The 23,282-nt window shown below is 39.2% G+C and overlaps 1 protein-coding gene across 1 annotated transcript in view; it reads left to right on the top strand.

Annotated features, from left to right (window-relative positions):
• Nucleotides 1-22,907, top strand: part of LOC107557233 (protocadherin-16-like) — a 48,187-nt gene extending 25,280 nt beyond the window's left edge. The window contains exons 4-20 of the mRNA XM_016240581.1: nt 521-757; nt 2,422-3,468; nt 4,362-4,549; nt 4,785-4,881; nt 5,060-5,217; nt 9,230-10,079; nt 11,930-12,169; nt 13,056-13,181; nt 13,916-14,125; nt 14,384-15,250; nt 16,145-16,258; nt 16,402-16,613; nt 16,987-17,138; nt 17,518-17,648; nt 17,761-18,047; nt 18,350-18,491; nt 18,817-22,907. Of these exons, the coding sequence (XP_016096067.1) occupies nt 521-757; nt 2,422-3,468; nt 4,362-4,549; nt 4,785-4,881; nt 5,060-5,217; nt 9,230-10,079; nt 11,930-12,169; nt 13,056-13,181; nt 13,916-14,125; nt 14,384-15,250; nt 16,145-16,258; nt 16,402-16,613; nt 16,987-17,138; nt 17,518-17,648; nt 17,761-18,047; nt 18,350-18,491; nt 18,817-21,440 (7,682 nt within the window). The 3' untranslated portion in view covers nt 21,441-22,907. The remainder of the gene's footprint in view (nt 1-520; nt 758-2,421; nt 3,469-4,361; nt 4,550-4,784; nt 4,882-5,059; nt 5,218-9,229; nt 10,080-11,929; nt 12,170-13,055; nt 13,182-13,915; nt 14,126-14,383; nt 15,251-16,144; nt 16,259-16,401; nt 16,614-16,986; nt 17,139-17,517; nt 17,649-17,760; nt 18,048-18,349; nt 18,492-18,816) is intronic.
• The last annotated feature ends 375 nt before the right edge of the window (nt 22,908-23,282 follow it).

Here is a 23,282-nt window from a genome sequence, read left to right as displayed (position 1 = left end):
ATAGATAGATAGATAGATAGATAGATAGATAGATAGATAGATAGATAGATAGATAGATAGATAGATAGATAGATAGATAGATTTGTTTCTAAATATGTATATATAGTGTATATATGTGTATATAGTTTTTATAAATCTTTCTTGCCATCAATCAATCTATATATCTATCTATCTATGTACATACAAACATACATGCATACATATATAAGTGATAAATTGATGTGACTTTTATATTACATTTATATTAAACTTTTATATTAAATAATATATGTATTATTTAAGTTATATATAAATGAACGTTTATATTTAGGGAATCATTCACCCCAAAATGTTGTCTGACTTTGAAAAGCCCTTATGACTTTCTTTAAGGAACACTAAATATTATGAGCAAATTTGCGTCAGGTTGAAAAAAGGCAGAGCAAATTTGCTCATCCGTATCCTCGTCTTTAATTTTCACAGTCTTCTGGCTTAATCGTATATCTCGTTTAATTCCATTCCCTCTGCATTTTTTCTCTGTTAGGTGTGATTTCTCTGTCACGCTCGCTGCATGGAAAGGCCAACTCTGTCATCACCATGGTGATCACAGCACGGGACGGAGGCGGTCTCACAGCACCTGTCAATGCCAGAGTGAACATCAGCGTTGTGGCCGGCTTAGTGGCGCCTCCGGTGTTCGAGCAGGCACAGTACTTCTTCACCGTGTCTGAGGACGTGCTCCGGGGTACTGAGGTTGGCGTAGTGAGGGCCAGCGGCGGGAATGGTTAGTTTCAGCTTTTCCCATGTTACGTCTTCTTGGAATTACCGTTATATTGTCTAAAAATAAACTAAAATAAGTATCCATGTGTTGCTGCATACTTTCGCATTGCTTTGCTAACCTCAGTGCTGCGGCTCTCTGAGGCTGTGAGACAGTCAAGGGTGCTGAAAAGCCTGATAGGGAATATTTTCACTCTCGCTGAGCCAGTTGTGCAAATAGAGCAGCAGCTGCAGCGTGAACCTCATTAAACAGTCACATCCATCACTGATTCCACTCTACCTCATGTTGCTGGAAATGATTATTTGTTGATAGCACAGACATATCGTAGGGATGTTTAATGAAAAATAATGGGGAATTCTATAGGATGTACCTGTCTGTACTAGGGATGCACTGATATCACAATTCTGGCTGATACTGATAAGCCGATAATTATATTCAAGTATGGCTGATAACTAATAAATGGCCATTATTAAAATTCGATAGTAATTTATCTAAATACATTTGAACTAAAACACTAATTTTAAAGTTATTAAAGTGATTTTAGGCATCACACCATGTATGTATACCAATATGAAAAATGTAAATGTTGAGTTTTGCTATAGACTTATGGTGTTTTTTTTATTATTTTAATAATTAGGGAATAAGTAAGTAATAATTGGGGAAATGTGAAAATAGGGGATATGGGCATGTACAATTAAGTACTAATACAACCTGATATATATCCAATATATTCTGATATAATCTTTTTTTTTTTAAAGAAATGAATATTATTTAATTCTGCAAGGATGCATTAAAGACTTTTACAGTACTTTGTTACAAAAGGTTTGTATTTCAAATAAATGCGTTTTTTTTCAATGTTTTCAAGTTTTGCAGTTTGCAGTTTTTGCAAAAAATATTAAGCAGCACAACTGGTTTCAACAGTGATAATAAAAAGACATTTTCTTGAGCAGAAAATAAGCACATTAGAATGATTTCTGAAGGATCATGTGACACTGAAGACTGCAATAATGACTGTTGAAAATGCAACAAAAGAATGAATTACATTTTAAAATAAATTACAATAGAAAGCAGTTTAAATTATGATAACATTTCACAAGGTTTTTGATCAAATAAATGCAGCCTTAATGAGCATAATTAAAAATTTGTGTTTGTAATAGTGCTGTCAAATCGATTAATCATGATTAATCACATCCAAAATAAAAGTTTGTGTTTACATTATATGTGTGTGTACTGTGTATATTTATATGTATATATAAATATACACAAATACATTTATATATTTAAGAAGTATTTGTAATATATAGTTATATTTATACATAATATAAATAATACATAAATATGATTAAATATGTACATGTACATATTACTTAAATAGTATACTTTTATGTATTTATATATACATGTAAATATACACAGTACACACACACATATATTATGTAAACACAAACGTTTATTTTGGATGTGATTAATCATGATTAATCGATTTTTTACAGCACTAGTTTATAACCAAAATGTTGCAGGTTTGGATGACTCAAGGGATGATCCATGAATCACCACCTTGCGTTTCTCCAAGAAAACTGTCCTTGTAATAAGTTTAGAAAGTCACTTTAGATTAAATCATCTGCTAAATCACTGCTTATAAATCTTATCCCATCTCTCTCTCGCTCCAGGAGTCTCTAAGGATGTCACCTACACTATCTCTGCTGGGGATCCAGATGGCTATTTCATGGTCGATCCAGAAGCTGGAGCGCTCAGAACAAGCCTTCCTCTGGACCATGAGTCACGACCCTTTTTCGACTTGGAAATTCAAGCGCGCAGCGGTTCCCCTCCAGCTTTTGGAGAGACTCGCGTTCGGGTCACCATTGCAGATGTGAACGATAACGCCCCTATTTTTTTCCCGTCATCCTCTGAGTCTCTGCTTCTACCGGAAGCCACAAAAATGGGTACTGTGGTGTACCGCGTGCAGGCGGAGGACCGCGACTCCGGCCCTAATGGACAGCTGAGCTTTGACCTGATGTCGGCCGGAGGGCAGCGCACGTTTGGGGTGGAGCGCAGCAGTGGGGAAATCCGGCTAATTGGGAGTCTGTCATACGACAGCGTACCGCGCTACGACCTTCAAGTGATCGCGAAAGACAGCGGTGTGCCTCAGCTCAGCACTACATTCAGCCTGGTGGTCCACATCCAGGCGGAGAACGACCAGGGTCCTGTGTTTGACACAATGACGTACCGTGTGGAGCTGAAGGAGAACACACCACTCAACACCAACTTCTTACAGGTCCGGGCACTCAGTAGAGACCCCAATGGAAATGGAGGGTCATCCAAAGGCTCTACACCATCTTCCACACTGGCATACCGTCTCCGGCCTGATGGGGATGCGGCGGGCTTTGGGATTGCCCCGGACAGCGGATGGCTGTTTGTTAAGAGCGCTTTGGACCGCGAGGCCAAGGATATCTACCTGTTAACTGTGCTCGCCACTTCTGGAAACGGCCAGATGGGGAAGACTGGCAGCGCGACGGTGAGAGTTTCCGTCACGGATGAGAATGATAATTCTCCTCGTTTCTCTCAGGAGAGGGTGTTCTTGGCAGTGAGAGAGAACTTGCCTGCGGGAACTGGTTTCGGGAGGGTGTCTGCTACCGACCGCGACGCTGGTCTCAACAGCCGCCTTACGTACAGATTACTCCACATGGACCGCTACTTCCAAATCAATTCCCACACTGGTGAGCTGGAACACAATCCGAATCTGCAAAGTGATTTGTTATCTATACATTTAGGAAATGTTTTAGATGAGGGATTTTCAAGCTTTTTGACAGCAAATTTGTTTCCTAAAAAGGCAGCTTTTTATAGTGTGAGACCCATTTAAAGTGTGAAAAATGGGGAAAATATGTTGTTTTTCTACCCACCGTTAAAAGTACTGTTAAATGTATTTCCTCTGTAGAAAAACAAAACTATGCCTATCACTAAACTAAATAAAATAATTATGATTATTATATCAAACAGGAAAGATTCCAGTTTTAGAAAGCAGAAAGAAACAGTGTTTTTTGTTTTGTTTTGTTTACAAAACATTACCTTCTGGGCATGGTTGAAAAGCCCTCTGTAGACTCTAGTCTAAACTTTTGACCATCAACTCAGCAACTAAGCTCAGCAACTTCAAAAATCAAGTATTATTTTAGTATTATTTACATACTGTATGCTCTTATAGTATTTATGAATATTTTAAATGTTTTAATTGTTGAATATTTTATATTTTGAGTTTCTCAGTTATTTTGTAATATGCTTTTGTCATTTTTATTTTTAGTATTTAGTTGTTGTTTTTTAGTATTTCTATTTAGATTTTGTTCATTTTTATTTCTTTTTTAGTAATTTTAGTACTTCAAACTAATTTTAGTTCGATTTTATTTCAGTTAGCTGTCAAGGCAAATATTTATATTTATAAATACTATAATATAATATATTTATATTTATTTCAACTTTATAAGAATTTTTTTATTTTATTTAATTTTTTATAATTTTAGTTTAGTTTTTATAATTTTATTTTGTACAATAACTACACAAAATCTATTGCAGCATTCTAGACTGAGTATTCTGACTGACTCAAACATTTCACCTGTAGGTGAAATCAGTACCAGAGCGGCTCTGGACCGTGAGCATCAGTCCAGTTATCAGCTCATCGTGGTGGTTCAGGACGGTGGTACTCCTCCACGTAGTGCCACTGGAACAGCCCATATCACGGTGCTGGATGAGAATGACAATGCGCCAGCGTTCAGCCACACACAGCCTGGCAGGGAGATTCTCATTCAGGCAAGAAACAGACTGGCACAGACTATATTTAAAGCCTTAAATCAGTGTGTCATAACATAGGTGCTTGTGTTTATTAAAGCACAGTTTACACATCATAAAAACGTCATTACGTCTGTACATAATATCTTTCAAAAATTGTTTATGTGACCTTGGATACGTTCCCGCTCTTGAAGTTGTTTGTATCAAGTATAAGCAGCCAGACTGTGTTGTTTAAAACTTGCTTGATGTTTTCCAGGTTCAGGAGGGTCTTCCTGCCGGTTCTTTATTAGGAACTCTACACGCCAAAGACCCAGATGAGGGAGAGAATGGCACTATTTTCTACTCATTATCAGGTAAGCAAAAGTCTAGAATATTTCAGAAGTTTTGGGTCTTCTTATTGCCAGAGGATGTTATTGCAAAAAGATAAAACTGCAAAACATAAACATATGTCCCCAATATGATGTATTGTACGGACAATTATGCTACCATATTTGTCTATATTTATGCTTCCATTTGTCCTTGCTTTTTAAGGCTCCAGAGCGGAACGTTTCTCCTTGAACCCAAACACCGGAGAGCTGTGTTCCTCGTCCCCCCTGAGGCGAGCTGAAAAAGCAGAGTACAGCTTCACCATCACTGCCACGGACCGTGGAGCTCCGTCTCAGAGCTCTTCAGCTGCCTTACTTATACAGGTGAGATTATCCAGGCACATTTTAAAACTTTGCTTTCTATGTTAGAAGCAAGGTAAGTATGTCAGACCAATGGCCTAGTGCAGGGGTCGGGAACCCATGTCCTATGGCCAGATCTCTCACCCTTTACCAACAAATGATCTATTACAAAAAGTATACATCACTAGAGATCAGCAATTCATTGGTTGTAGAGACTACATAAGCTGATAAGAGGTTTAAAATAATAATAAATTTTTTTGTACCAAAAAGTGCGCGTTCAGTGCTGTTCGCGAGAGTCACGACAGCAAACTGATAACGTAGAGCTAATAAACTCAGATTCAAGCTGCTACGTAGCTTGTTTTTGGTAATAGCTAAAAGAAAGATTTTTTTGAACAGCAGAAAAAGGGTGTAAAAAAGTGACAGGACTGAAACATATACTTTGTTTTATAGAAGATGGTGTTCTCCTGTGCCAAGAGCCTGTATGAAACATTTAGCCAGTTACTTTCACTTTTTCCGCGCAGCTTTCAGCGGGTGGGACTGTTAGCGTTATTAATAAAGGAACGTGAATGAATGAGACAGTAAAGAGCGGGACATTCTTGAAGGCAGACAGTATTAAAAACTCAAAGCCGTGAAACGGAACTTAATCCGCTTCTGACTGCATGTTTTCTGCGCGCGAGGTCCTAATGGAACACGGAGAAGCATAGACGTCTTTGGTAGCGCCTAAAACGGTCAAAACACAGTGTCAAAATGCCTGCACTGGTGTTTATTCACATAAATACGGTCAACATGCACCGTGCATTATTCTTTACTCACTCGAGTCTCTCTCTCACACACACACACACACACATAGAGAGAGCAGATCTCTCACCCTTTACCAACAAATGATCTATTACAAAAAGTATACATCACTAGAGATCAGCAATTCATTGGTTGTAGAGACTACATAAGCTGATAAGAGGTTTAAAATAATAATAAATTTTTTTGTACCAAAAAGTGCGCGTTCAGTGCTGTTCGCGAGAGTCACGACAGCAAACTGATAACGTAGAGCTAATAAACTCAGATTCAAGCTGCTACGTAGCTTGTTTTTGGTAATAGCGAAAAGAAAGATTTTTTTGAACAGCAGAAAAAGTGTGTAAAAAAGTGACAGGACTGAAACATATACTTTGTTTTATAGAAGATGGTGTTCTCCTGTGCCAAGAGCCTGTATGAAACATTTAGCCAGTTACTTTCACTTTTTCCGCGCAGCTTTCAGCGGGTGGGACTGTTAGCGTTATTAATAAAGGAACGTGAATGAATGAGACAGTAAAGAGCGGGACATTCTTGAAGGCAGACAGTATTAAAAACTCAAAGCCGTGAAACGGAACTTAATCCGCTTCTGACTGCATGTTTTCTGCGCGCGAGGTCCTAATGGAACACGGAGAAGCATAGACGTCTTTGGTAGCGCCTAAAACGGTCAAAACACAGTGTCAAAATGCCTGCACTGGTGTTTATTCACATAAATACGGTCAACATGCACCGTGCATTATTCTTTACTCACTCGAGTCTCTCTCTCTCACACACACACACACACACATAGAGAGAGAGAGAACTCTGAAGAGAATTCATCCCCCTGTAAATCAACCTCACAGTAAAAGCCCTGCACAATTTTTGACAGTTAGTTGCATATTTGTGTATTTTAGTTTCCATGGTCCTAATAAAGTTACTATTATTAAACGTTATTGAAAAAAAACATGCATTTTATATAATATTAGGATATATATATATATATATATTTATATATTCACTCTTTTGGAAAAATGCGTTAACCAAAAATAAAGTGGTTAGGATACATGTTGGAATTTGGTGCTCATGCAGGAGATGCAGATTTGAATCTGGCTTGCGTCATGCCACAATCCCTCCCTCTCCCTCATAATTTCTCCTTTTTAGAGTCTCTATAGTTAAAAACTAAGCAAGGCCGATAGCTCACATTTAACCATCTTATCTTCCTCTTATCTTATCTTATCTCGTCTTATCTTATCTTATCTTATCTTATCTTATCTTATCTTATCTTATCATCTTATCTTATCCTTTTCTGCCTGTGCAAAACTTTCCGAGAATTGTTGTGTGTGGTTTCCAATTAGGTGCCTGTAGGGTTTTTAGCATGTTTTGGCTGGTTGCTTCAAGTCAAATGACTGCCCTTAATTAATTGTTTTTAGTTAATCTGCCAAAATCTTAAAATCCTGCTGCATGAGCACCAATATGGACAAGTTGTCTTTCACTGTGCCAAACGATTATCATGCTTACAGTCCCCTGAGCTGTGGTATCATTATTCAAGCAGGAAAAATGAGCTGTGACCCAGAGGCCAGCTCCTGTCTATGCAAACACAAACACCTCAAAACTCCCAGGATTATTTCCTGCTCCAGAGGAACATACTGTAACCCAAACCCCTGTATTAATCCCAATGCTCAGCATGGAACTGCGTGAATCAGACATGTCAAACTATATCTTTGACAATAGGATAATTTTCATGGCTTTTCATTCCAACGTAAAAGAATACATATTCTAAAAAGTTTGTTCTCTACAGAATGATTCTTGCCAGTTCTCTTTTGTAGCGAAATATCTTTAGTGCTTTTACAGATGTGATTTCAAAAAGGGAATTGGAGGCTAATTGTAGAGTGTGCGGTTGCATGCGATTTCTGTTCTCCCTCTTTGTATGGGGAAGATGAGAGTGAGGGAGACAGAGGGAGAATGCACCTTTGAATCAAGTGTTCCCAGATGTCTCTGATGAGGCCCAGCTGTGGTTCCCCATGATCAAACGGAAAGCTGCAAACCTCGGTAGCGCTAACGCCGATATGCTCGCACCACAGAACCTTGCACCGTAGCAATCTCAAGATAATGTTTTACATACCATCAGTAATGCCAGCTTCATTTTGAAAGTCCAGGGTTCTTTGCACCTAAAAGAGAGCCCAGGAATGGATCAGCGTCAATCCTTCTGTTGCTTTCCTTCCTGTGATCCGGTATGCATGTAGTGTTTTATTTTTTCCATGGGGATATTAGTATGAAAGGTTTCACCTGTCAACCATTTTCCAGCTTTTACTGTACTTCAAGGACTTGGGAAATGATATCTCGTACCTTTAATGTGGCAGGTTCACTCCATTTTATTCTTTCGGTATTGAAAGAAGTCTTTTATGGTAACCAAGGCTGCATTTATAAAAATACAGTAAAACAGTAACATTATGAAATATAGTTATAATTCAAAAGAACTGTTTATTTTATTTTATTTTATTTTATTTTATTTTACAGTGTTGTTCCTGTAAGAGCAAATCTGAATTTACTCCAGTCTTCAATGTCACATGATACTTCAGAAATCATTCTAATATACTGATATGGAGCCACATTTACTAACAGCTTGCGCAAACCGTCTTTTGAAAAGGCATGGACACAGTTATTTTTGTGCCTGACCTTATTGAATATGCATTTGTAAGAGTTTCCCTTCCAGACACAAAATTTATGAAAGGGGAGTATTAAAATGACTCACGCAACTCGATTTACTAAAGTTTGCGCTCGTCAAATTACTGGCATTTGCAGCATTATTTAACGGCCAAAAAAAGCAAGCAGTAATTTGTGCTGCTCTTAGTAGATTGCGCTGGTCATTATGGAAATGATCTGGCTGTGTCTATGTTCTTTAATGTGCACATTGTTAGTAAATCACCCGCAGAAATGTCCCATCCCATCGCACTTTTATGGAATTGCGCTCTAACTCTAATTTGTCCTGTTTAGTAAATCTGGCCCTTGGTCTCAAGAAACATTTCTTATTATTATCAATGTCGAAAACAGTTGTGCTGCTTAATATTTTGTGGTAAAATAATAAGTTTTTTAAAGATTCTTTGATGCATTTATTTGAAGTAGAAATCGTCTCTAACATTATAAATGTTTTTACTGACACTTTTTGTCAATTGTTTGGAAAGTTTCATAGTTCAAGGAGTCGTTTTGTAAAATATACAAGTTGAACTTAAAATATTACTAGCATGTCTTCTGAAATCTTCCCAATCTGTAGGTCATTGGCTCCACAAGGACTCCTCCAAAACCCAACACTCTATCCATGATGCTCAACTCAGTGGAGGGAGCCAAGCCTGGCTCTGTTATTGGCTCAGTTAGATCACATGACCAGAGTGAAGTGACCTCAAACGGTCAGGTGACCTACCTTGTAGTGGGAGGCACAGATCATGAAGGAACCTTTATGGTTGACCGTCTCACAGGAGATGTGTACTTGGCTAGAGAGCTGGACTATGAAAAAGGGTCACGGTATACTCTCCAGATCAAGGTGGATGATCTCTCCAAGGCCTATCCAAGCACTCACATGGTTCAGTTGGAAATCAACGTGCAGGACAGTAATGACCACGCACCAGAGTTTCCAGAAGATCCAGTCACCATTGTTATTCCTGAGAACATACAAGCCGGTTCCTCCGTTTACACCTTCCAGGCAGCTGATAAAGATGGCAGTGGACCCAACAGCGAGATACGTTATTCTATCCAACAGCGGTGGCCTGACATGCCAGACCTTTTTAGTCTTGATCCTGTCACAGGAGTCTTAAAACTGGGCCGAGAGCTGGACCATGAGGTGACCTCCAGCCTGTTCCTGGTGGTCCATGCCACGGATTCAGCCTCGGATCCCAATCAGAGACTCTGGGGATCGGTGACGGCACGAGTGTTCGTCACCGATGAGAACGACAACGCTCCGATCTTTAGCTCCCCGACTGCTGTTAGTGTGATGGAGGACCAGCCGGTGGGCTTTGTGCTGCTTTATGTCATGGCCCGGGATGCAGACCAGGGAGAAAATGGCCGAGTGTCCTACAGGATCCAGTCAGGAAACACAGCGGGGCGGTTTGGCCTCAGCCTGAACAGTGGTAAGACTCATTACTTCGCTCTATTTGAAAAACATCTCTTTCTCACACCACGCTGCTTTATGGGCCTTTCACTCAAATCCAGAAGCAATTTAGCAGAACGGGTCATTTTCTTGAACGGTTATTCATGAGAGCGCAGTTTTATTTTGGCCTGTCGACCGCACCTCTTTGATTTGGCGCTGGAAGTATGCATTTATTAGTTTGAAATTTCTCCCATTATCCAAGAAGACGTCCATTTACAGCTCACGCAAAATTAGATTAAATAGACAAAGTCACCTAATCGACTAAACAGCTGTAATCGATTTTCCTTCCATTATTGTCGAATGGTTTATATTGTAGGTTGGTGTTTTATTTCTGTTCTAAATCAGCCGTATACTATATACTATATATATTAAAGTTGGTTTAAAGTGCACAATAAAGTCACAGCTGATATTAGCCAGACACTGAGGAGAAAGTCTTCAAACTCTTTAGGTCTAGAGATGGACGTTAAGCACAAAACCAGAGCTACCGTATTCAGAAGCAGAAGCCAGCTCAAACATCTCAATGATGTGTTTAAAACTAGAGTGTGTTTGGTGGACTATAAATAAAAAAAGGAGGCCACACACAGACTTTTCACAAAGACACAATAATATTTCGCAGTCAGCAAGCAGTCAGGCTGCCATATCGACCGCAGGGGTGTGTTTATCCTGAGTGACCCTGGCCTGGGGTCTTGCTGATGACAGCATTGCAGAGAGGTATAGCTGGAAAGGTTCAAAATGGATCAGTGACAACAACTTTCTGCTCTGGTCTTCATACCAGAAAGTCAGCAAAAACGACATTCTCAAATTCTGTATAGAGAGTGGAGGAGCTAAACTGAGGAGAAAAACAGGATGAATAAAGGTGAATGTCAGACTATAGTTATGGATATTGTGTTTGACTTCTATGTTGTATGAGCAATTTTAAGTTCACATAGGATCAGCAAAGATGAATTAGCCCCTGAAGCATGCATGCATGAATTAATTAATTAATTAATTAATTAATTAATTTTATGATAAATAAAGCGGAAAAACTTCTAATATATATAGAGAACCGTAGCACCCCCATTATTCTCAGTGGCATTTTCTGAGCTGGCACATGCATTATTATATTATATTAAATATTATAAATAATCTGTGTAAATAATAAATAAATGTTGCAGTTGAACTAAATTTACTAAAACAGAAATACAAATAAATTAAAGCTGAATAGAAATAATAAAATGACAAGCACATAGCTAAATTAAAACATTTAAATAATCTGCATTTATATAAATATTTATATATTATATTATATTATATTTATTATATTATATTATATTATATTATATTATATTATATTATATTTAATTATGGAAAAATATTGACTGTTTTTAAGTGGCCATTAATGGAGAAACATTTTTTTTATTCACATAATAGTGTACAGTAGTTACAGCATCCTAAGCTAACTGCGTTAGCTAACCCTCCAGCTAACTTTGTCCCCCTGGGTAATACCATGTTGTTTTTAAATAATGTACTGGTAATATCATGGTATCATTCAATATTATGCTGTATACCGTCAATAGGGTACTTTTTCTAAAGGTGAAACTCAGCAGTATTAGTTGTGGTGGGCTATTTTAAGTCACAAATGAACGTCTAACCTCAGCAGAGCAACCGACTTGCCCAGCCACATTCAAGAAGAGCTTTATGATGGTGTCTGGCATGTGTGTACATAATGAAATATTACAAATATGCGTAGTATAAAACAGAACAGCTCCCTGACCTCTGCCACGCGTCTCCGGCCACAGGGCAAATGATCAGGAGGATTTACAGATGTTTTTCTCTTCCCCTCTTCTCCAGGCTCTCTCTCCATCCTCAAACCTCTGGATCGTGAGGAACAGGAGAGCTACAACCTCACCATTGTCACTGAGGATCATGGGATACCCCAGCATTCCACCACTCAGGTGCTGTCTATCCAGGTGATTGATGTGAATGATGAAGCACCATGGTTTGAACGCAGCGAGTTTGAAGCCCAAATCAGAGAGAACCAGCCGGCAGGAACAAGCATACTGAAGGTCTCAGCCTCAGACCGGGATCATGGTGAGTTGATTAATTCCTACAATAGTCCATGTTAATTGTGCCTTTACTTCGGAAAAGAATCGCCTACATTTCGGGGTATTCCAACCTTTTAGATGTTCATGACCTGTGTCTAAAAACTTCACCATCTGGTTAAAGCAGTTATGTTGTGTTGTGGTGAGGGCAGTGTTTTTTTTAACGCTTCCTGAGGAGGGTTTGTGGGACTCATTCTCAGCCCCCTGGGCTCAGTGAGAGAGTATGAAGGAGAGATTGTAAAGACATTCTTCAGGAAGCTTTAATTGAGTAAGCAGGTGCTCGTGCCAAAGCCCGCTGACTTTGCATGCAATCTGGCACCCGTATGTCTTTAGGCCCACGCTTAACACTTGTGTGGACCACGACTCAGCGACTGAATCAGCAAAATGAACTACTAATGAAACCAGTATTAAATCCAAGATGAAAAGGTTTGAACCTGGATATTTCAATAAATTCAAATTAGGTTGTTCACAAACACCAACTTCCTGTTCACCTTCTAACTTAGAATGGAAGGGCAGACTTAATATACTGCGTTTTTTGCCTTACATTTACTCTTATACTAATTTTCAGCATTATCTACTACATTTGTCAAAATCTGCAGAGCACACTTGACAACATACTGTGTCCCACAATGCAATGCATCTGTTTTGACGTACCATTTTCAGTGTGAAACCATATGCTATTTCATCTGACTGCCAAAAATATTTTTAAATAAAAAGTTCAAAAATATTTAAATAAAATGTAAATAATATATTTAGGTAAATTATTTATATAGATTTTAATTATATATATATATATATATATTTTTTTTTTTTTTTTTTGTAATTTATTTGTAATAACTGGATGCCACTCATATGCAACATATATTTTGTTACAGGCACTAATGGGTTGGTGACTTACGGTGGTGTGACAGAGGATGGATTCACAATTAATCCTGAGACGGGTGTAATATCTGTCTCTCAGGTTCTAGACAGGGAACTTCAAGACCACTATACTGTAATAGGTATTAGCTTTTATATTTTTATTTTTATTTCATTTTTATAATTTAATATATTAATTTTTTTATTTTTAGTTAACTTGTTTTGTGCTTTTATAATTGTTATTACCGGTAATGTATGTATGTATGTGATCAGAAGAAATGGACAGCACCTGAGTTAAATATATGAGTGTCACAGCAAAGGGTCTGAATACTTAGGACCATGTGATATTTCAGTTTTTCTTTTTTAATAAATCTGCAAAAATGTCAACAATTCTGTGTTTTTCTGTCAATATGGGGTGCTGTGTGTACATTAATGAGGAAAAAAAATTAACTTAAATGATTTTAGCAAATGGCTGCAATATAACAAAGAGTGAAAAATTTAAGGGGGTCTGAATACTTTCCGTACCCACTGTATATATATATATATATATACATTTACATTTACATTTATATTTACACACACACACACACACATATATATATATACATATATATATATATATAGTTTTCATTTTATATTTCAGTTTTAGTCATTTTAGTTTAGTTCTTCAGCTAAAATCTAAATTTAGCCTAAAATAAATTGTTTTATTTGTTTTATTTCAGATTTATTTAAAATACAGTAACAATTAACAGTACCATCACTGGCTTAAAAATTATTATATTATAATCATAATATTATTTTATGTAATTATAATTTATTATTAAACTGATAATGCATTTAATAATCCTCTTTTTTTTCTTTTTTGTCTATGCAATAGTGTATGCAAAAGATGGAGGCATACCCCCTAACTTTGCCAAGGCTAAAGTGCACATCACAGTGCTGGATGTGAATGATAATTCTCCTGCTTTCGGGAGGCAGCATTATAGCCTGGAAGTGCCTGAGAACCAAGAGCCCGTGGAGCTGTTCAGCCTCAAAGCCACAGACCTGGACACCGGAGAGAGTGGACGACTGGAATATAAGATCACTGGTAAAACAATTTTGATTTGAATTTTTAGATTGTTTGTACAGAGGAACATGTAGAAGAACTTCTATAAGTAAGAAGAGTCTATAAGTAAAAAAATTATAGAAGAGTCTATAAGTAAAAATAAAACATACTGCATTTTGAATTATATGTGGTCAAGGCACGTTACTGTTTTTGTTCACATTGCAGGCTTGTTTCTTATAAAAAGAAGATTCAATCTGCTTGATTGTTAACAGATGTTGTGTCTGTGTGTTGCAATTCTAGCTGGTGACCCAGATGGTGACTTTCGACTTGATGGTTTCTCTGGAGCTCTTTCTACCTCAAGACCTCTGGACCGAGAGCGGAAGAACAGTTATTCTTTGAAAGTGGTGGTCCAGGATCACGGCAGCCCATCTCTGAGCAGCACAGCCACAGTGGAGATCTCAGTTCTTGATGTAAACGACAACAGCCCTAAGTTTGGAAGCAGTAGCTACACCATCGATGTCTCAGAAGATGCTGCTGTAGGTTTGGTGGTGTTGGATGCGACAGCCACAGACGTGGATGAAGGCGAAAACGGTCAGATCTTATACTTCCTTAGCCAAGAGGCCAAAGGTGCATTCACAGTACATCCAGACACGGGAAAGATCACAACCACAGCCGTTTTGGACCGAGAGAAAAGAGCTTCTTACATCTTCCAAGTGTATGCAGTTGATCTATCACCCGCTGCTCCCCGCAACACCACAGCCCAGGTGACCATTACCATCCTGGACATCAACGACAATGCACCATTCTTCATTCAGGACCCGCTGATTATCAACGTGTCCAGTGGAAGTGTGTCCACGCATCAGATGGTGGCCACCATGAGAGCAGAAGATAAGGACTTTGGAGCCAATGGTTCGGTGTTCTACCGCTTTGCAATGCCAGTCAGAGGATTTGCTATTAACTCGCTAACAGGCGAGATCCAGACCACCGAGAAGCTCCAGACCCTGACGCAAACCCAGCGCACCCTCATAGTGGAGGCGATGGACCAGGGCAGTCCTCCCCAGTCTTCTCTAGGAGTGGTGATGGTCTATGTGAAGGAGCAAGATTACAAGGGCATTCGATTCTCTCGCACCGCCAGAGATGTTAGCATACAGGAGAATGCAGCTAAAGGTAGGCAGAGAATTTTTACAATAAAAATGATTCTGCTATTAGCCTGCAATATTTTGTTATAAAAACTAAAAAAAAATTCTTTGCAGTCCATTTCATGGAAAAAAAGGATTGATAATAATATTATCATTTAAATGAAAATCACAGTATAACAAATGGTGAAGATGAAAAAAGTTAATCAACCTATTTGAAATAATTACATTTGTAAAAAAATAATAATAATAATAATTACAATATTTATAAAATATTATTATAAAAAGTATTGAAATTATGTATGCAACTTTTTGATATTTTTTTTATAATAATAATAATAATACTTTATAATAATTTAATTCCAGTTAGCATGAATGTAATACAGATTTTGACAATAATTACAGATTTGAAAAAATTATTTTTACAATTGGGACATATAGAGATGCTATTTTTCATGATCCGATCAATTCCAGTTGGATAATTTACTGTAGGCCCCACCCTACTTGTTTGCATACTTACTTTATTTATTAATATCCTGTTTCAACAAAACATATTTCAAGTTTCTATAAGCAAAATGGGTCGCAAATTTCACTTCATGTTGACCTTAAATGCAAACAAGCATCAACTTTCATTAAATGACATGAAGAAAACCCATCTTCTCACAGTACATTGCTAAAGTCTACAGACCTTTTTTATTATTATTATAAATCCTAAACTAAAAGCTATTCTTTGTGGTATCTTCATTTCAAAGCACTGGCATGAGACAGTTGAAAACTTTTGCAATGAACTGCATGATGAAACTGCAGCATTGTATTTCAGCACTCACTGGCACAGTCAGTTTTGTGAAGCACTGAAAGCCAATCCGTCAATATAAGTGAGTGTGTCAGAGGAGTATTGAGTTTTTTTGTGTATTTTTCCCCATAGGCACTGCGGTCGCCCAGGCTCAGGCACAGCACCCTGACGGCACCCGAGGCGGCATCACTTACAGCATCTTCAGTGGGAACAAATACCATTCCTTCAGCATCAGCTCTAGTACAGGTCAGATGGGAACCCTGTGAAATATGAAAACTGCATCTTGTCAAAATATGATTTTGACAAGATGCATGCATAAACTCATCGGAAATTTGAAAAATAATATTGCTTACTTGACCTACTTCACTGCATCATTGCTGCTTTCATAGGTGAAATCTGGGTACAGAGCTCAAATGGCCTGGATTTTGAGGACGCTCCAAGACTCCGTCTAGTGGTGAAGGCTGAAACTACATCCTCAAGCTCCTTTACGGCTGTCAACCTGATTCTTCAGGATGTCAATGACAATCTACCGCGATTCCAGCTGCAGAACTATGTGGCTTATATGTATGAAGCACAGGGCTATGACTTTCCCATCATTCAGGCAAGGGGTCTCTTATTTTTTGTTTTTTCTAAAAGGTCAAAAGGTAATTGAAAACATATTGGGAAAAGTATTAAAACAAAAATGTTCTACAGATAACTTTGTTTTGCATAGTTTTGCCATACAATCAGGAGAGTTGAGAAAATGTACCCTTGTAAACAGTATTATTTTTGTTAACCATATAAAGCATTAAATTATTTACCTGTTTTTTCTGCACCTGTTTCTGACTTAACGTCAGTAAATGTTAGATTTAAACCATGCATGATGTTGTAGCTCCTTATAAAGTTACCAGATACTTGTACTCAAATTTAGCATCTGGCAAGTGTTTATTTCGTACCCTGCCTGTGCTTAATCAGTCTGTTTTCGAATGCATTAGGTTGTGGCTGAAGATGTTGACCAGGGTCAGAATGGTCAGGTGACTTACTCCATTGAGTCTTCGAGTCAAAGTGGCCTTTTCAAGATTGACCCTCTGACCGGCAGCATCACAACTGCGGCCATTATGGACAGAGAAATCTGGACACAGGCACAGTGAGTGTATATCATGTTTGCTCAGCCAGTGAAGTCATTGCTCTGCAGGTCTTTAATTTCCTTCTGTTCTGTGGAATGTAACTGTCCACTCCAGCATTATTTAGTTTGTGTGTGTGATGTGTTCAAGCCCTCGTAGTTTTTTGACCTTATGTTTTTTGTTTCTAAAATGTTCCCCAACCCCTATAAAGCTGTGTGCTTTTAATTTACTACATTTTTGGTCTGTTAGTGCTTTTGGATTGTTGTACGAAAGCTTTTTGTGAAAATAGAAGACATCTTTTGTTCTCTCTCTCAATCCCAAAAAGAAACTGAACAGAAACATTTCTCACATTATATATGTTAGGAACAATTTATCTAATTCATTTTATTTTACTTGCATCAGGCTGGTGATTAAAGCCACTGATCGTGGCAGCCCCAAACTAGTAGGCACTGCCACCATTACAGTGATTATCGTCGACCTCAACGACAACAGTCCCACCATCCCAGTGCCACAAGAAGTTAGAGTGCCAGAGAGTAAGTGAACTGACTGTTGACCTTTGACCTTTTAACCTTGAAAGACACGATATTAAGCATTTTTATAATTGTACATGTATCTGAATGTTGTGTGCTCGCTTCCCACTTGCAGACTCTCTTATCGGCACTGAGATCAACCGGGTTACTGGAAATGATGTGGATTCTGGCCCAGTGCTGTCTTACTTTTTACAGCTGGATGCTTCATCACAGGGAAAATTTGATATCCATCGTTACAACGGCCGTGTGTCTCTGACAGCTCCACTGGACTTTGAGGAGAGGACATGGTACACACTGACTATTCGAGCTTCAGATTCAAAGCACCAGAGTGAAGCCAATTTGACTGTGTTGGTGGAGGACATGAATGATAATGCACCAACTTTTACACAAGACCTATATCAGGTGATTGTTTTCTTTCTACCATTTGAAGTCTTTTAAAAAAATGTCTATCTCTTATTATTGGGATTGATAAAGGTTTATCGGCTGCATTGTTCTCAATTGTATTATTGTTAAAAGTTCATGGATTAGGATGCTAAAACACATGGGTTTATTCCAGAATAAATATACTTGCAGTCATTCACACCAGAGTAAAGTATGCTGTTGTCATTACGTATTCAGCAGATGCTTTTATTCAAAATGACATCACTGTGGATACAGGAAAAAGCATGCCAAGTAACAGCTGCTTTGTTGCTTTTGGTTTCCAGGTAACACTTCCAGAACATTCTCCATCAGGCAGTCCCGTTATCACAGTAACAGCAACAGATCGAGATTCAGGAGAAAATGGAAAGGTCACTTATCGAGTGATGTCTTCAACGAGGGACGGGTTTTACATTGATCCTAAAAATGGTATTAGCCCAGTGTTTATACTAAGCATGTTGATCATTTAGGCAGTGGCTATTTATACAATTAAAAGACTGTATATGCTATTTGTATAAAGTGTAAATAGTGGTAGATAAATATGCACCAAGTATAAGTAGCAACAAGCATCTTGTTTATAATAAGTGCAATTAGTAGTAGATGCTATTTACATAAAGTGTGTGTGGAGTTAATGAAAACCACCTCTACAAGGTCAGCTGCGCTTAGTTTAAATAGCCACTGCCTCTAGTTTTACCGTATAGTTTATATTTGAGGCATTAACATTGTAATAAAAGCACTTCTCGTGTCTTTACAGGTACACTTTTCATCAGACAGAAAGCAGAATTTGACCCGGAGCAGCCTTCTGTGAGTGTAGTCATCGAAGCTCAGGATGGAGGGTCTCCACCTCTGGCATCTTCTGCTACAGTCCAAGTTCAGCTGATAGACGTCAATGATAATGCCCCCATATTCCACCAGTTGGAGTACAAAGCCACAGTGTCTGAGGACCAGTTACCTGGAGCCACCATCTTAACATTAGAGGCAGTAGACGGAGACCTATCTCAGGAAAACTCTGGTTTTGATTTCGCAGTAGCCAGTGGGAATGTTGGAAATGCTTTCCAGATTGAGAGTAGCGTTCGTTTCATAGAGGGCCATGGCTTTCAGACGGTAGGAACCCTGATCCTAGCGGAGCGACTGGATTTTGAGGCGTTGTCACGCTATAATCTCACCATCGCAGTCTCAGATCGTGGTGTTCCCCAACGCAGCTCCAGTGTACCAGCCATCATCACAGTCACTGATGTGAATGACAACCCTCCTGTCTTTGGCAGAGCTGAGTACATAGTGTCTTTGAGTGAAGGGGCAGCTGCTGGTACAGAAATCTTACGTGTAACTGCAACTGATCCTGATTCAGCTCCCTATGCAGAGGTCCAGTACAGCATCAGCTCTGGAGATGAGATGAAACTCTTTTCTGTGGATCAGTGGACTGGGGCACTGAGGCTTCAAAGACCTTTGGACAGAGAGAGCCGAACTTCTCATGTGGTTATAGTACAAGCCTCAGATGGCCATGGTCATTTTGCCTTGGCTCCTATTCGTGTAGAGGTAAAGGACATCAATGACAACAGACCTTACTTTCCCATTGCTACATTAACAGCCAGTATTCGTGAGAACCAGCCGCCCAACTCTGCCGTGACTGTATTACATGCAATCGATTATGATACAGGAGTTTATGGACAGCTGAAGTATTATTTGATGGACCACGCTGGCCTAGAAAAAGACCTCTTCTTGGTGGATCCAAATTCGGGAGAAGTTCGGACCAGGCAGATTTTTGATTTTGAGAAGGTGAACTCATTTAACTTCATTGCTTTGGCTGTGGATGCAGGCAACAACTCGGCTACTGTCACAGTGCAGGTCTACATAACAGGAGAGGATGAGTATGACCCACTTTTCACCACTTCAGACTTGTCCTTTGAGGTACCAGAGGGAGCCAAGAAAGGTCAGAGCATTGGGCAAGTACAAGCCAAAGATGAGGATGGTGGGGTGGATGGGATTGTACTTTACTCCTTCCCCAATTCCTCTCCTTACTTTGATGTGAATAAGACCACCGGTGTAATCTACCTAAAAACGGACAGCTCAGGGAGCTCAAGCGGAGGTAGTCGCTCGAAGAGGGAAACGCGCCTAATGACTATGGATGTGACCGCCCACAGCCCTCTTGACACCTCAAGAATAGCTTCCGCTCAGGTCACCATTGATGTAACCAACACATCCTTTGGTCTTGCAACAGACTTTAACGTCCTCCTTGTGAGCATAATTGCTGCCTCTCTTGGAGTAATAGTCTTGTTAGTCATAATTGCTGTGGCCCTTTATCTAGTAAGATCAAAACGCAAGAAGAAAGGACAAGACACTGGGAATAGTACCGTATCTTCAGGCACAGCTTTGCAGAAGTTGGATGAGTCTAAACCCACAGGGGGCGACAGGATCTATCATCAGGCACTTCCTGGATATGCAGGTGAAGAGGAAGGAACTGGTGGAGGCTCCTATACTCGAGGAGGATCCCTAGATCCTTCTCACTCCAGTGGACGGGGATCTGCAGAAGCAGCAGAGGATGACGAAATCCGTATGATCAATGAGTACCCAAGAGTTGCAAGCATCACCTCCTCCATGCAAGAGCACATTTCCGCCAGGGGCCCTGATTCAGGTATCCAACAGGATGCGGACCAACTCTCTGATATTTCTTGTGAACCAGGACCACTTGATGCAAGCCAGTGGTTCAAAACTAAGAAACTTGGGAGCATCAGTGGGAGCCTCAGTGGTACTCTACTCTCTGGTCAGCTCCCAGTCTACAGAGACGAAGGTGGGGGCTACCTTGGAGTAGGTCGTGGGTTAAATATTTCCCACCCAAAAGATTACGCTTTCCCTGAGGATGGCAAACCGTCGGTTGATGGCTCCCTCACAGCCATAGTGGCAAGTGACGAGGAACTGCGAGGCAGCTACAACTGGGACTACCTTCTCAACTGGTGCCCTCAGTTCCAACCCTTAGCCAGTGTCTTTACAGAGATTGCCAGGCTAAAAGATGAGAGCTTACCTCCCAACAATCCACGCAGACCCTTCCATCCCAAAGTTAAGACAGATCCCAAGCCAAGAATTGACCCTCCACCCCTCATTACCTCAGTGGCTCACCCGGGAGCCAAATCTGTCCCACCTAAACCTGCCATAGCACGGACGTTTCATCACTTAGCATCTCTAAGGCGTTCACCTATAAGCCACGAGGGCTCCATCTCCTCAGCAGCCATGTCTCCCAGTTTCTCCCCTTCACTGTCCCCACTTGCTGCACGGTCCCCAGCTGTCTCCCCATTTGGTGTCACTCAAGGTCCCTCAGCCTCCATCATCAGCACCACAGAGCACTCTCTGGAGCACAGTGATGAGGCTGAGATGAGGATTTAATGCTACATTGCACTCTATTTTGTGGAGGCCATTTTGTCTTTTGATAAGACATATTAGTCACTCTTAGCAATGTTGCATACCTGAAAAGGCAGTCACTCAGCCATGACGGTGACGCAGGTGTCTAGTTACTAAAAGGGTAAAAACATTGTGCAGCGACATTACCCTTCTTCAGAGCCACCGCAGTGTTGATGTGAAGAGTTGTGTGTTGCTTTGTTTTGTCTCACTGGCTGGCCAGGGAGGCAAGACATTGACTGCTCCTTTTGTTTGTTTCTTTTTATATTGATGACTCAAACAGCTTTGAAACTCCAGTGTTATGTTAAGTCCATCCAAAATAGCTGCTATTGTCATACTTTGTAGGCTGCAATGAGAACTTTGAAGAAACTCAAACTGATGTCATTGTGTATGTTTGTTTATGACTGGGAGATGTTTTTAGTTTTTCTTTCTTTTTTATATTTTTTACAGTGCTACTCAGTTTCATTTACATTTTTTTAAATGAAGGACTTGCCATTGCTTTGAGTGAAAAAGTTCTTACATTTTAGTGACATTCTTTGTATGTATATTTATATGTATGCTAGCCATAATAAGTGTATTATCATTGTATAGTGTCTAGGATCACCATACTGTGCGGTTGTGAAATTTTGTGACACTTGTAATGTGAATGATTGGAAGATTGTTGTATTTTAATATTTATAAACAGAAAGGCTGAAAGTGTTGAAAATTCCCATGTTGCATAGTGTTGTATTATAGGCCTTTTGAAGTTGTATTGTCCCTTGTCCTTTGAACAAGATTGTTAGCATCTTAGCTAATTTATTGTAAAAAAAAAAGAAAAGAAGAAAAAAGAAAAAACAGGGCCATACTTTTTTCGGCTCACCTGGACCATTCGGGAAATTGGTGAAACCTCAAAGACTCTTCTCTGTGTAAATAGTTTCTTACAAAACTGCAGCTCTCTCACACTGTTTCTGTGCTGCTTTTTCTGACAATAAAAAAGTTTTGTATTGTCTACGTAACCTATAGTTGGTTTATTGATAAATTTAGCCTATTATCTGGGATGCAGTTTATTTACCTTTTAGAATGAAGTGAATCATGGACCTTCTTTTGTAATAGGCAGTGAATGTTTTCTGCTTTGAGAAGAAACTTCAGAAGTGCCCTGCATTTTTTTTTCTCTCAATCTCCTCTGTGGAAAGCGATTTAAGCATTTGAATGACCTTCCAGAGCTGTTTTGCTACCTCTGGTGCATGCCTGATGCCGCCACTGCCTAATGTATAACTGGCCCCTGTTTAGCACCCAGAAAAGATGCAAAGAAAAGAGGGGTCTGGCATTTTCGAAGACTTTCTAACACAATTCATCTTAAAAGTTGACAATTGTCTCAGTCTGGAAAACATTACTTTCCAAGACGACTGCCTGCATTCCGGCAGCAGTACAGTTTAAATCGTCTGTACATATTTAAATATTAAATTCCTACTGATTTCTTTTGTTAAACCTGAGTCTTCTGTCTTCCTTCCTCCAAGTTTAAATCAAAATGTGGATGGGGAGTTACAAAGTAACTGAAGCGTAGCGAAAGGCCAATCATCTTGAAAAAAGATTTTAGAAAAAAAGCAAACAGGAGAGGTCAGAGTCAAATTTGTCCTTCATTGAAAAGCGATTTGAGAAAATACTGTATGTTCCAAAGACCTAGACTAGAGCCGGGCCTCAGGCTGTGTATAGCCAGAGACAGGGTGTGTCGATTCTCAAAATCAGTTGCAGCCATGAAGAAACATTTCCTCGAATTCAATTTGTCCATACAAAATGAAAATAAGATGGATATTGATAATTACACAGCACATGAATTAGCCGAATCAAATA

Source organism: Sinocyclocheilus grahami, unplaced genomic scaffold, assembly GCF_001515645.1.
Source record: "Sinocyclocheilus grahami isolate Dianchi unplaced genomic scaffold, SAMN03320097.WGS_v1.1 scaffold593.1, whole genome shotgun sequence".
In the NCBI taxonomy this organism is placed as follows: domain Eukaryota; kingdom Metazoa; phylum Chordata; class Actinopteri; order Cypriniformes; family Cyprinidae; genus Sinocyclocheilus; species Sinocyclocheilus grahami.
Note: the sequence above shows the minus strand (reverse complement) of the source record. Positions and strands in the feature narration are given on the sequence as shown.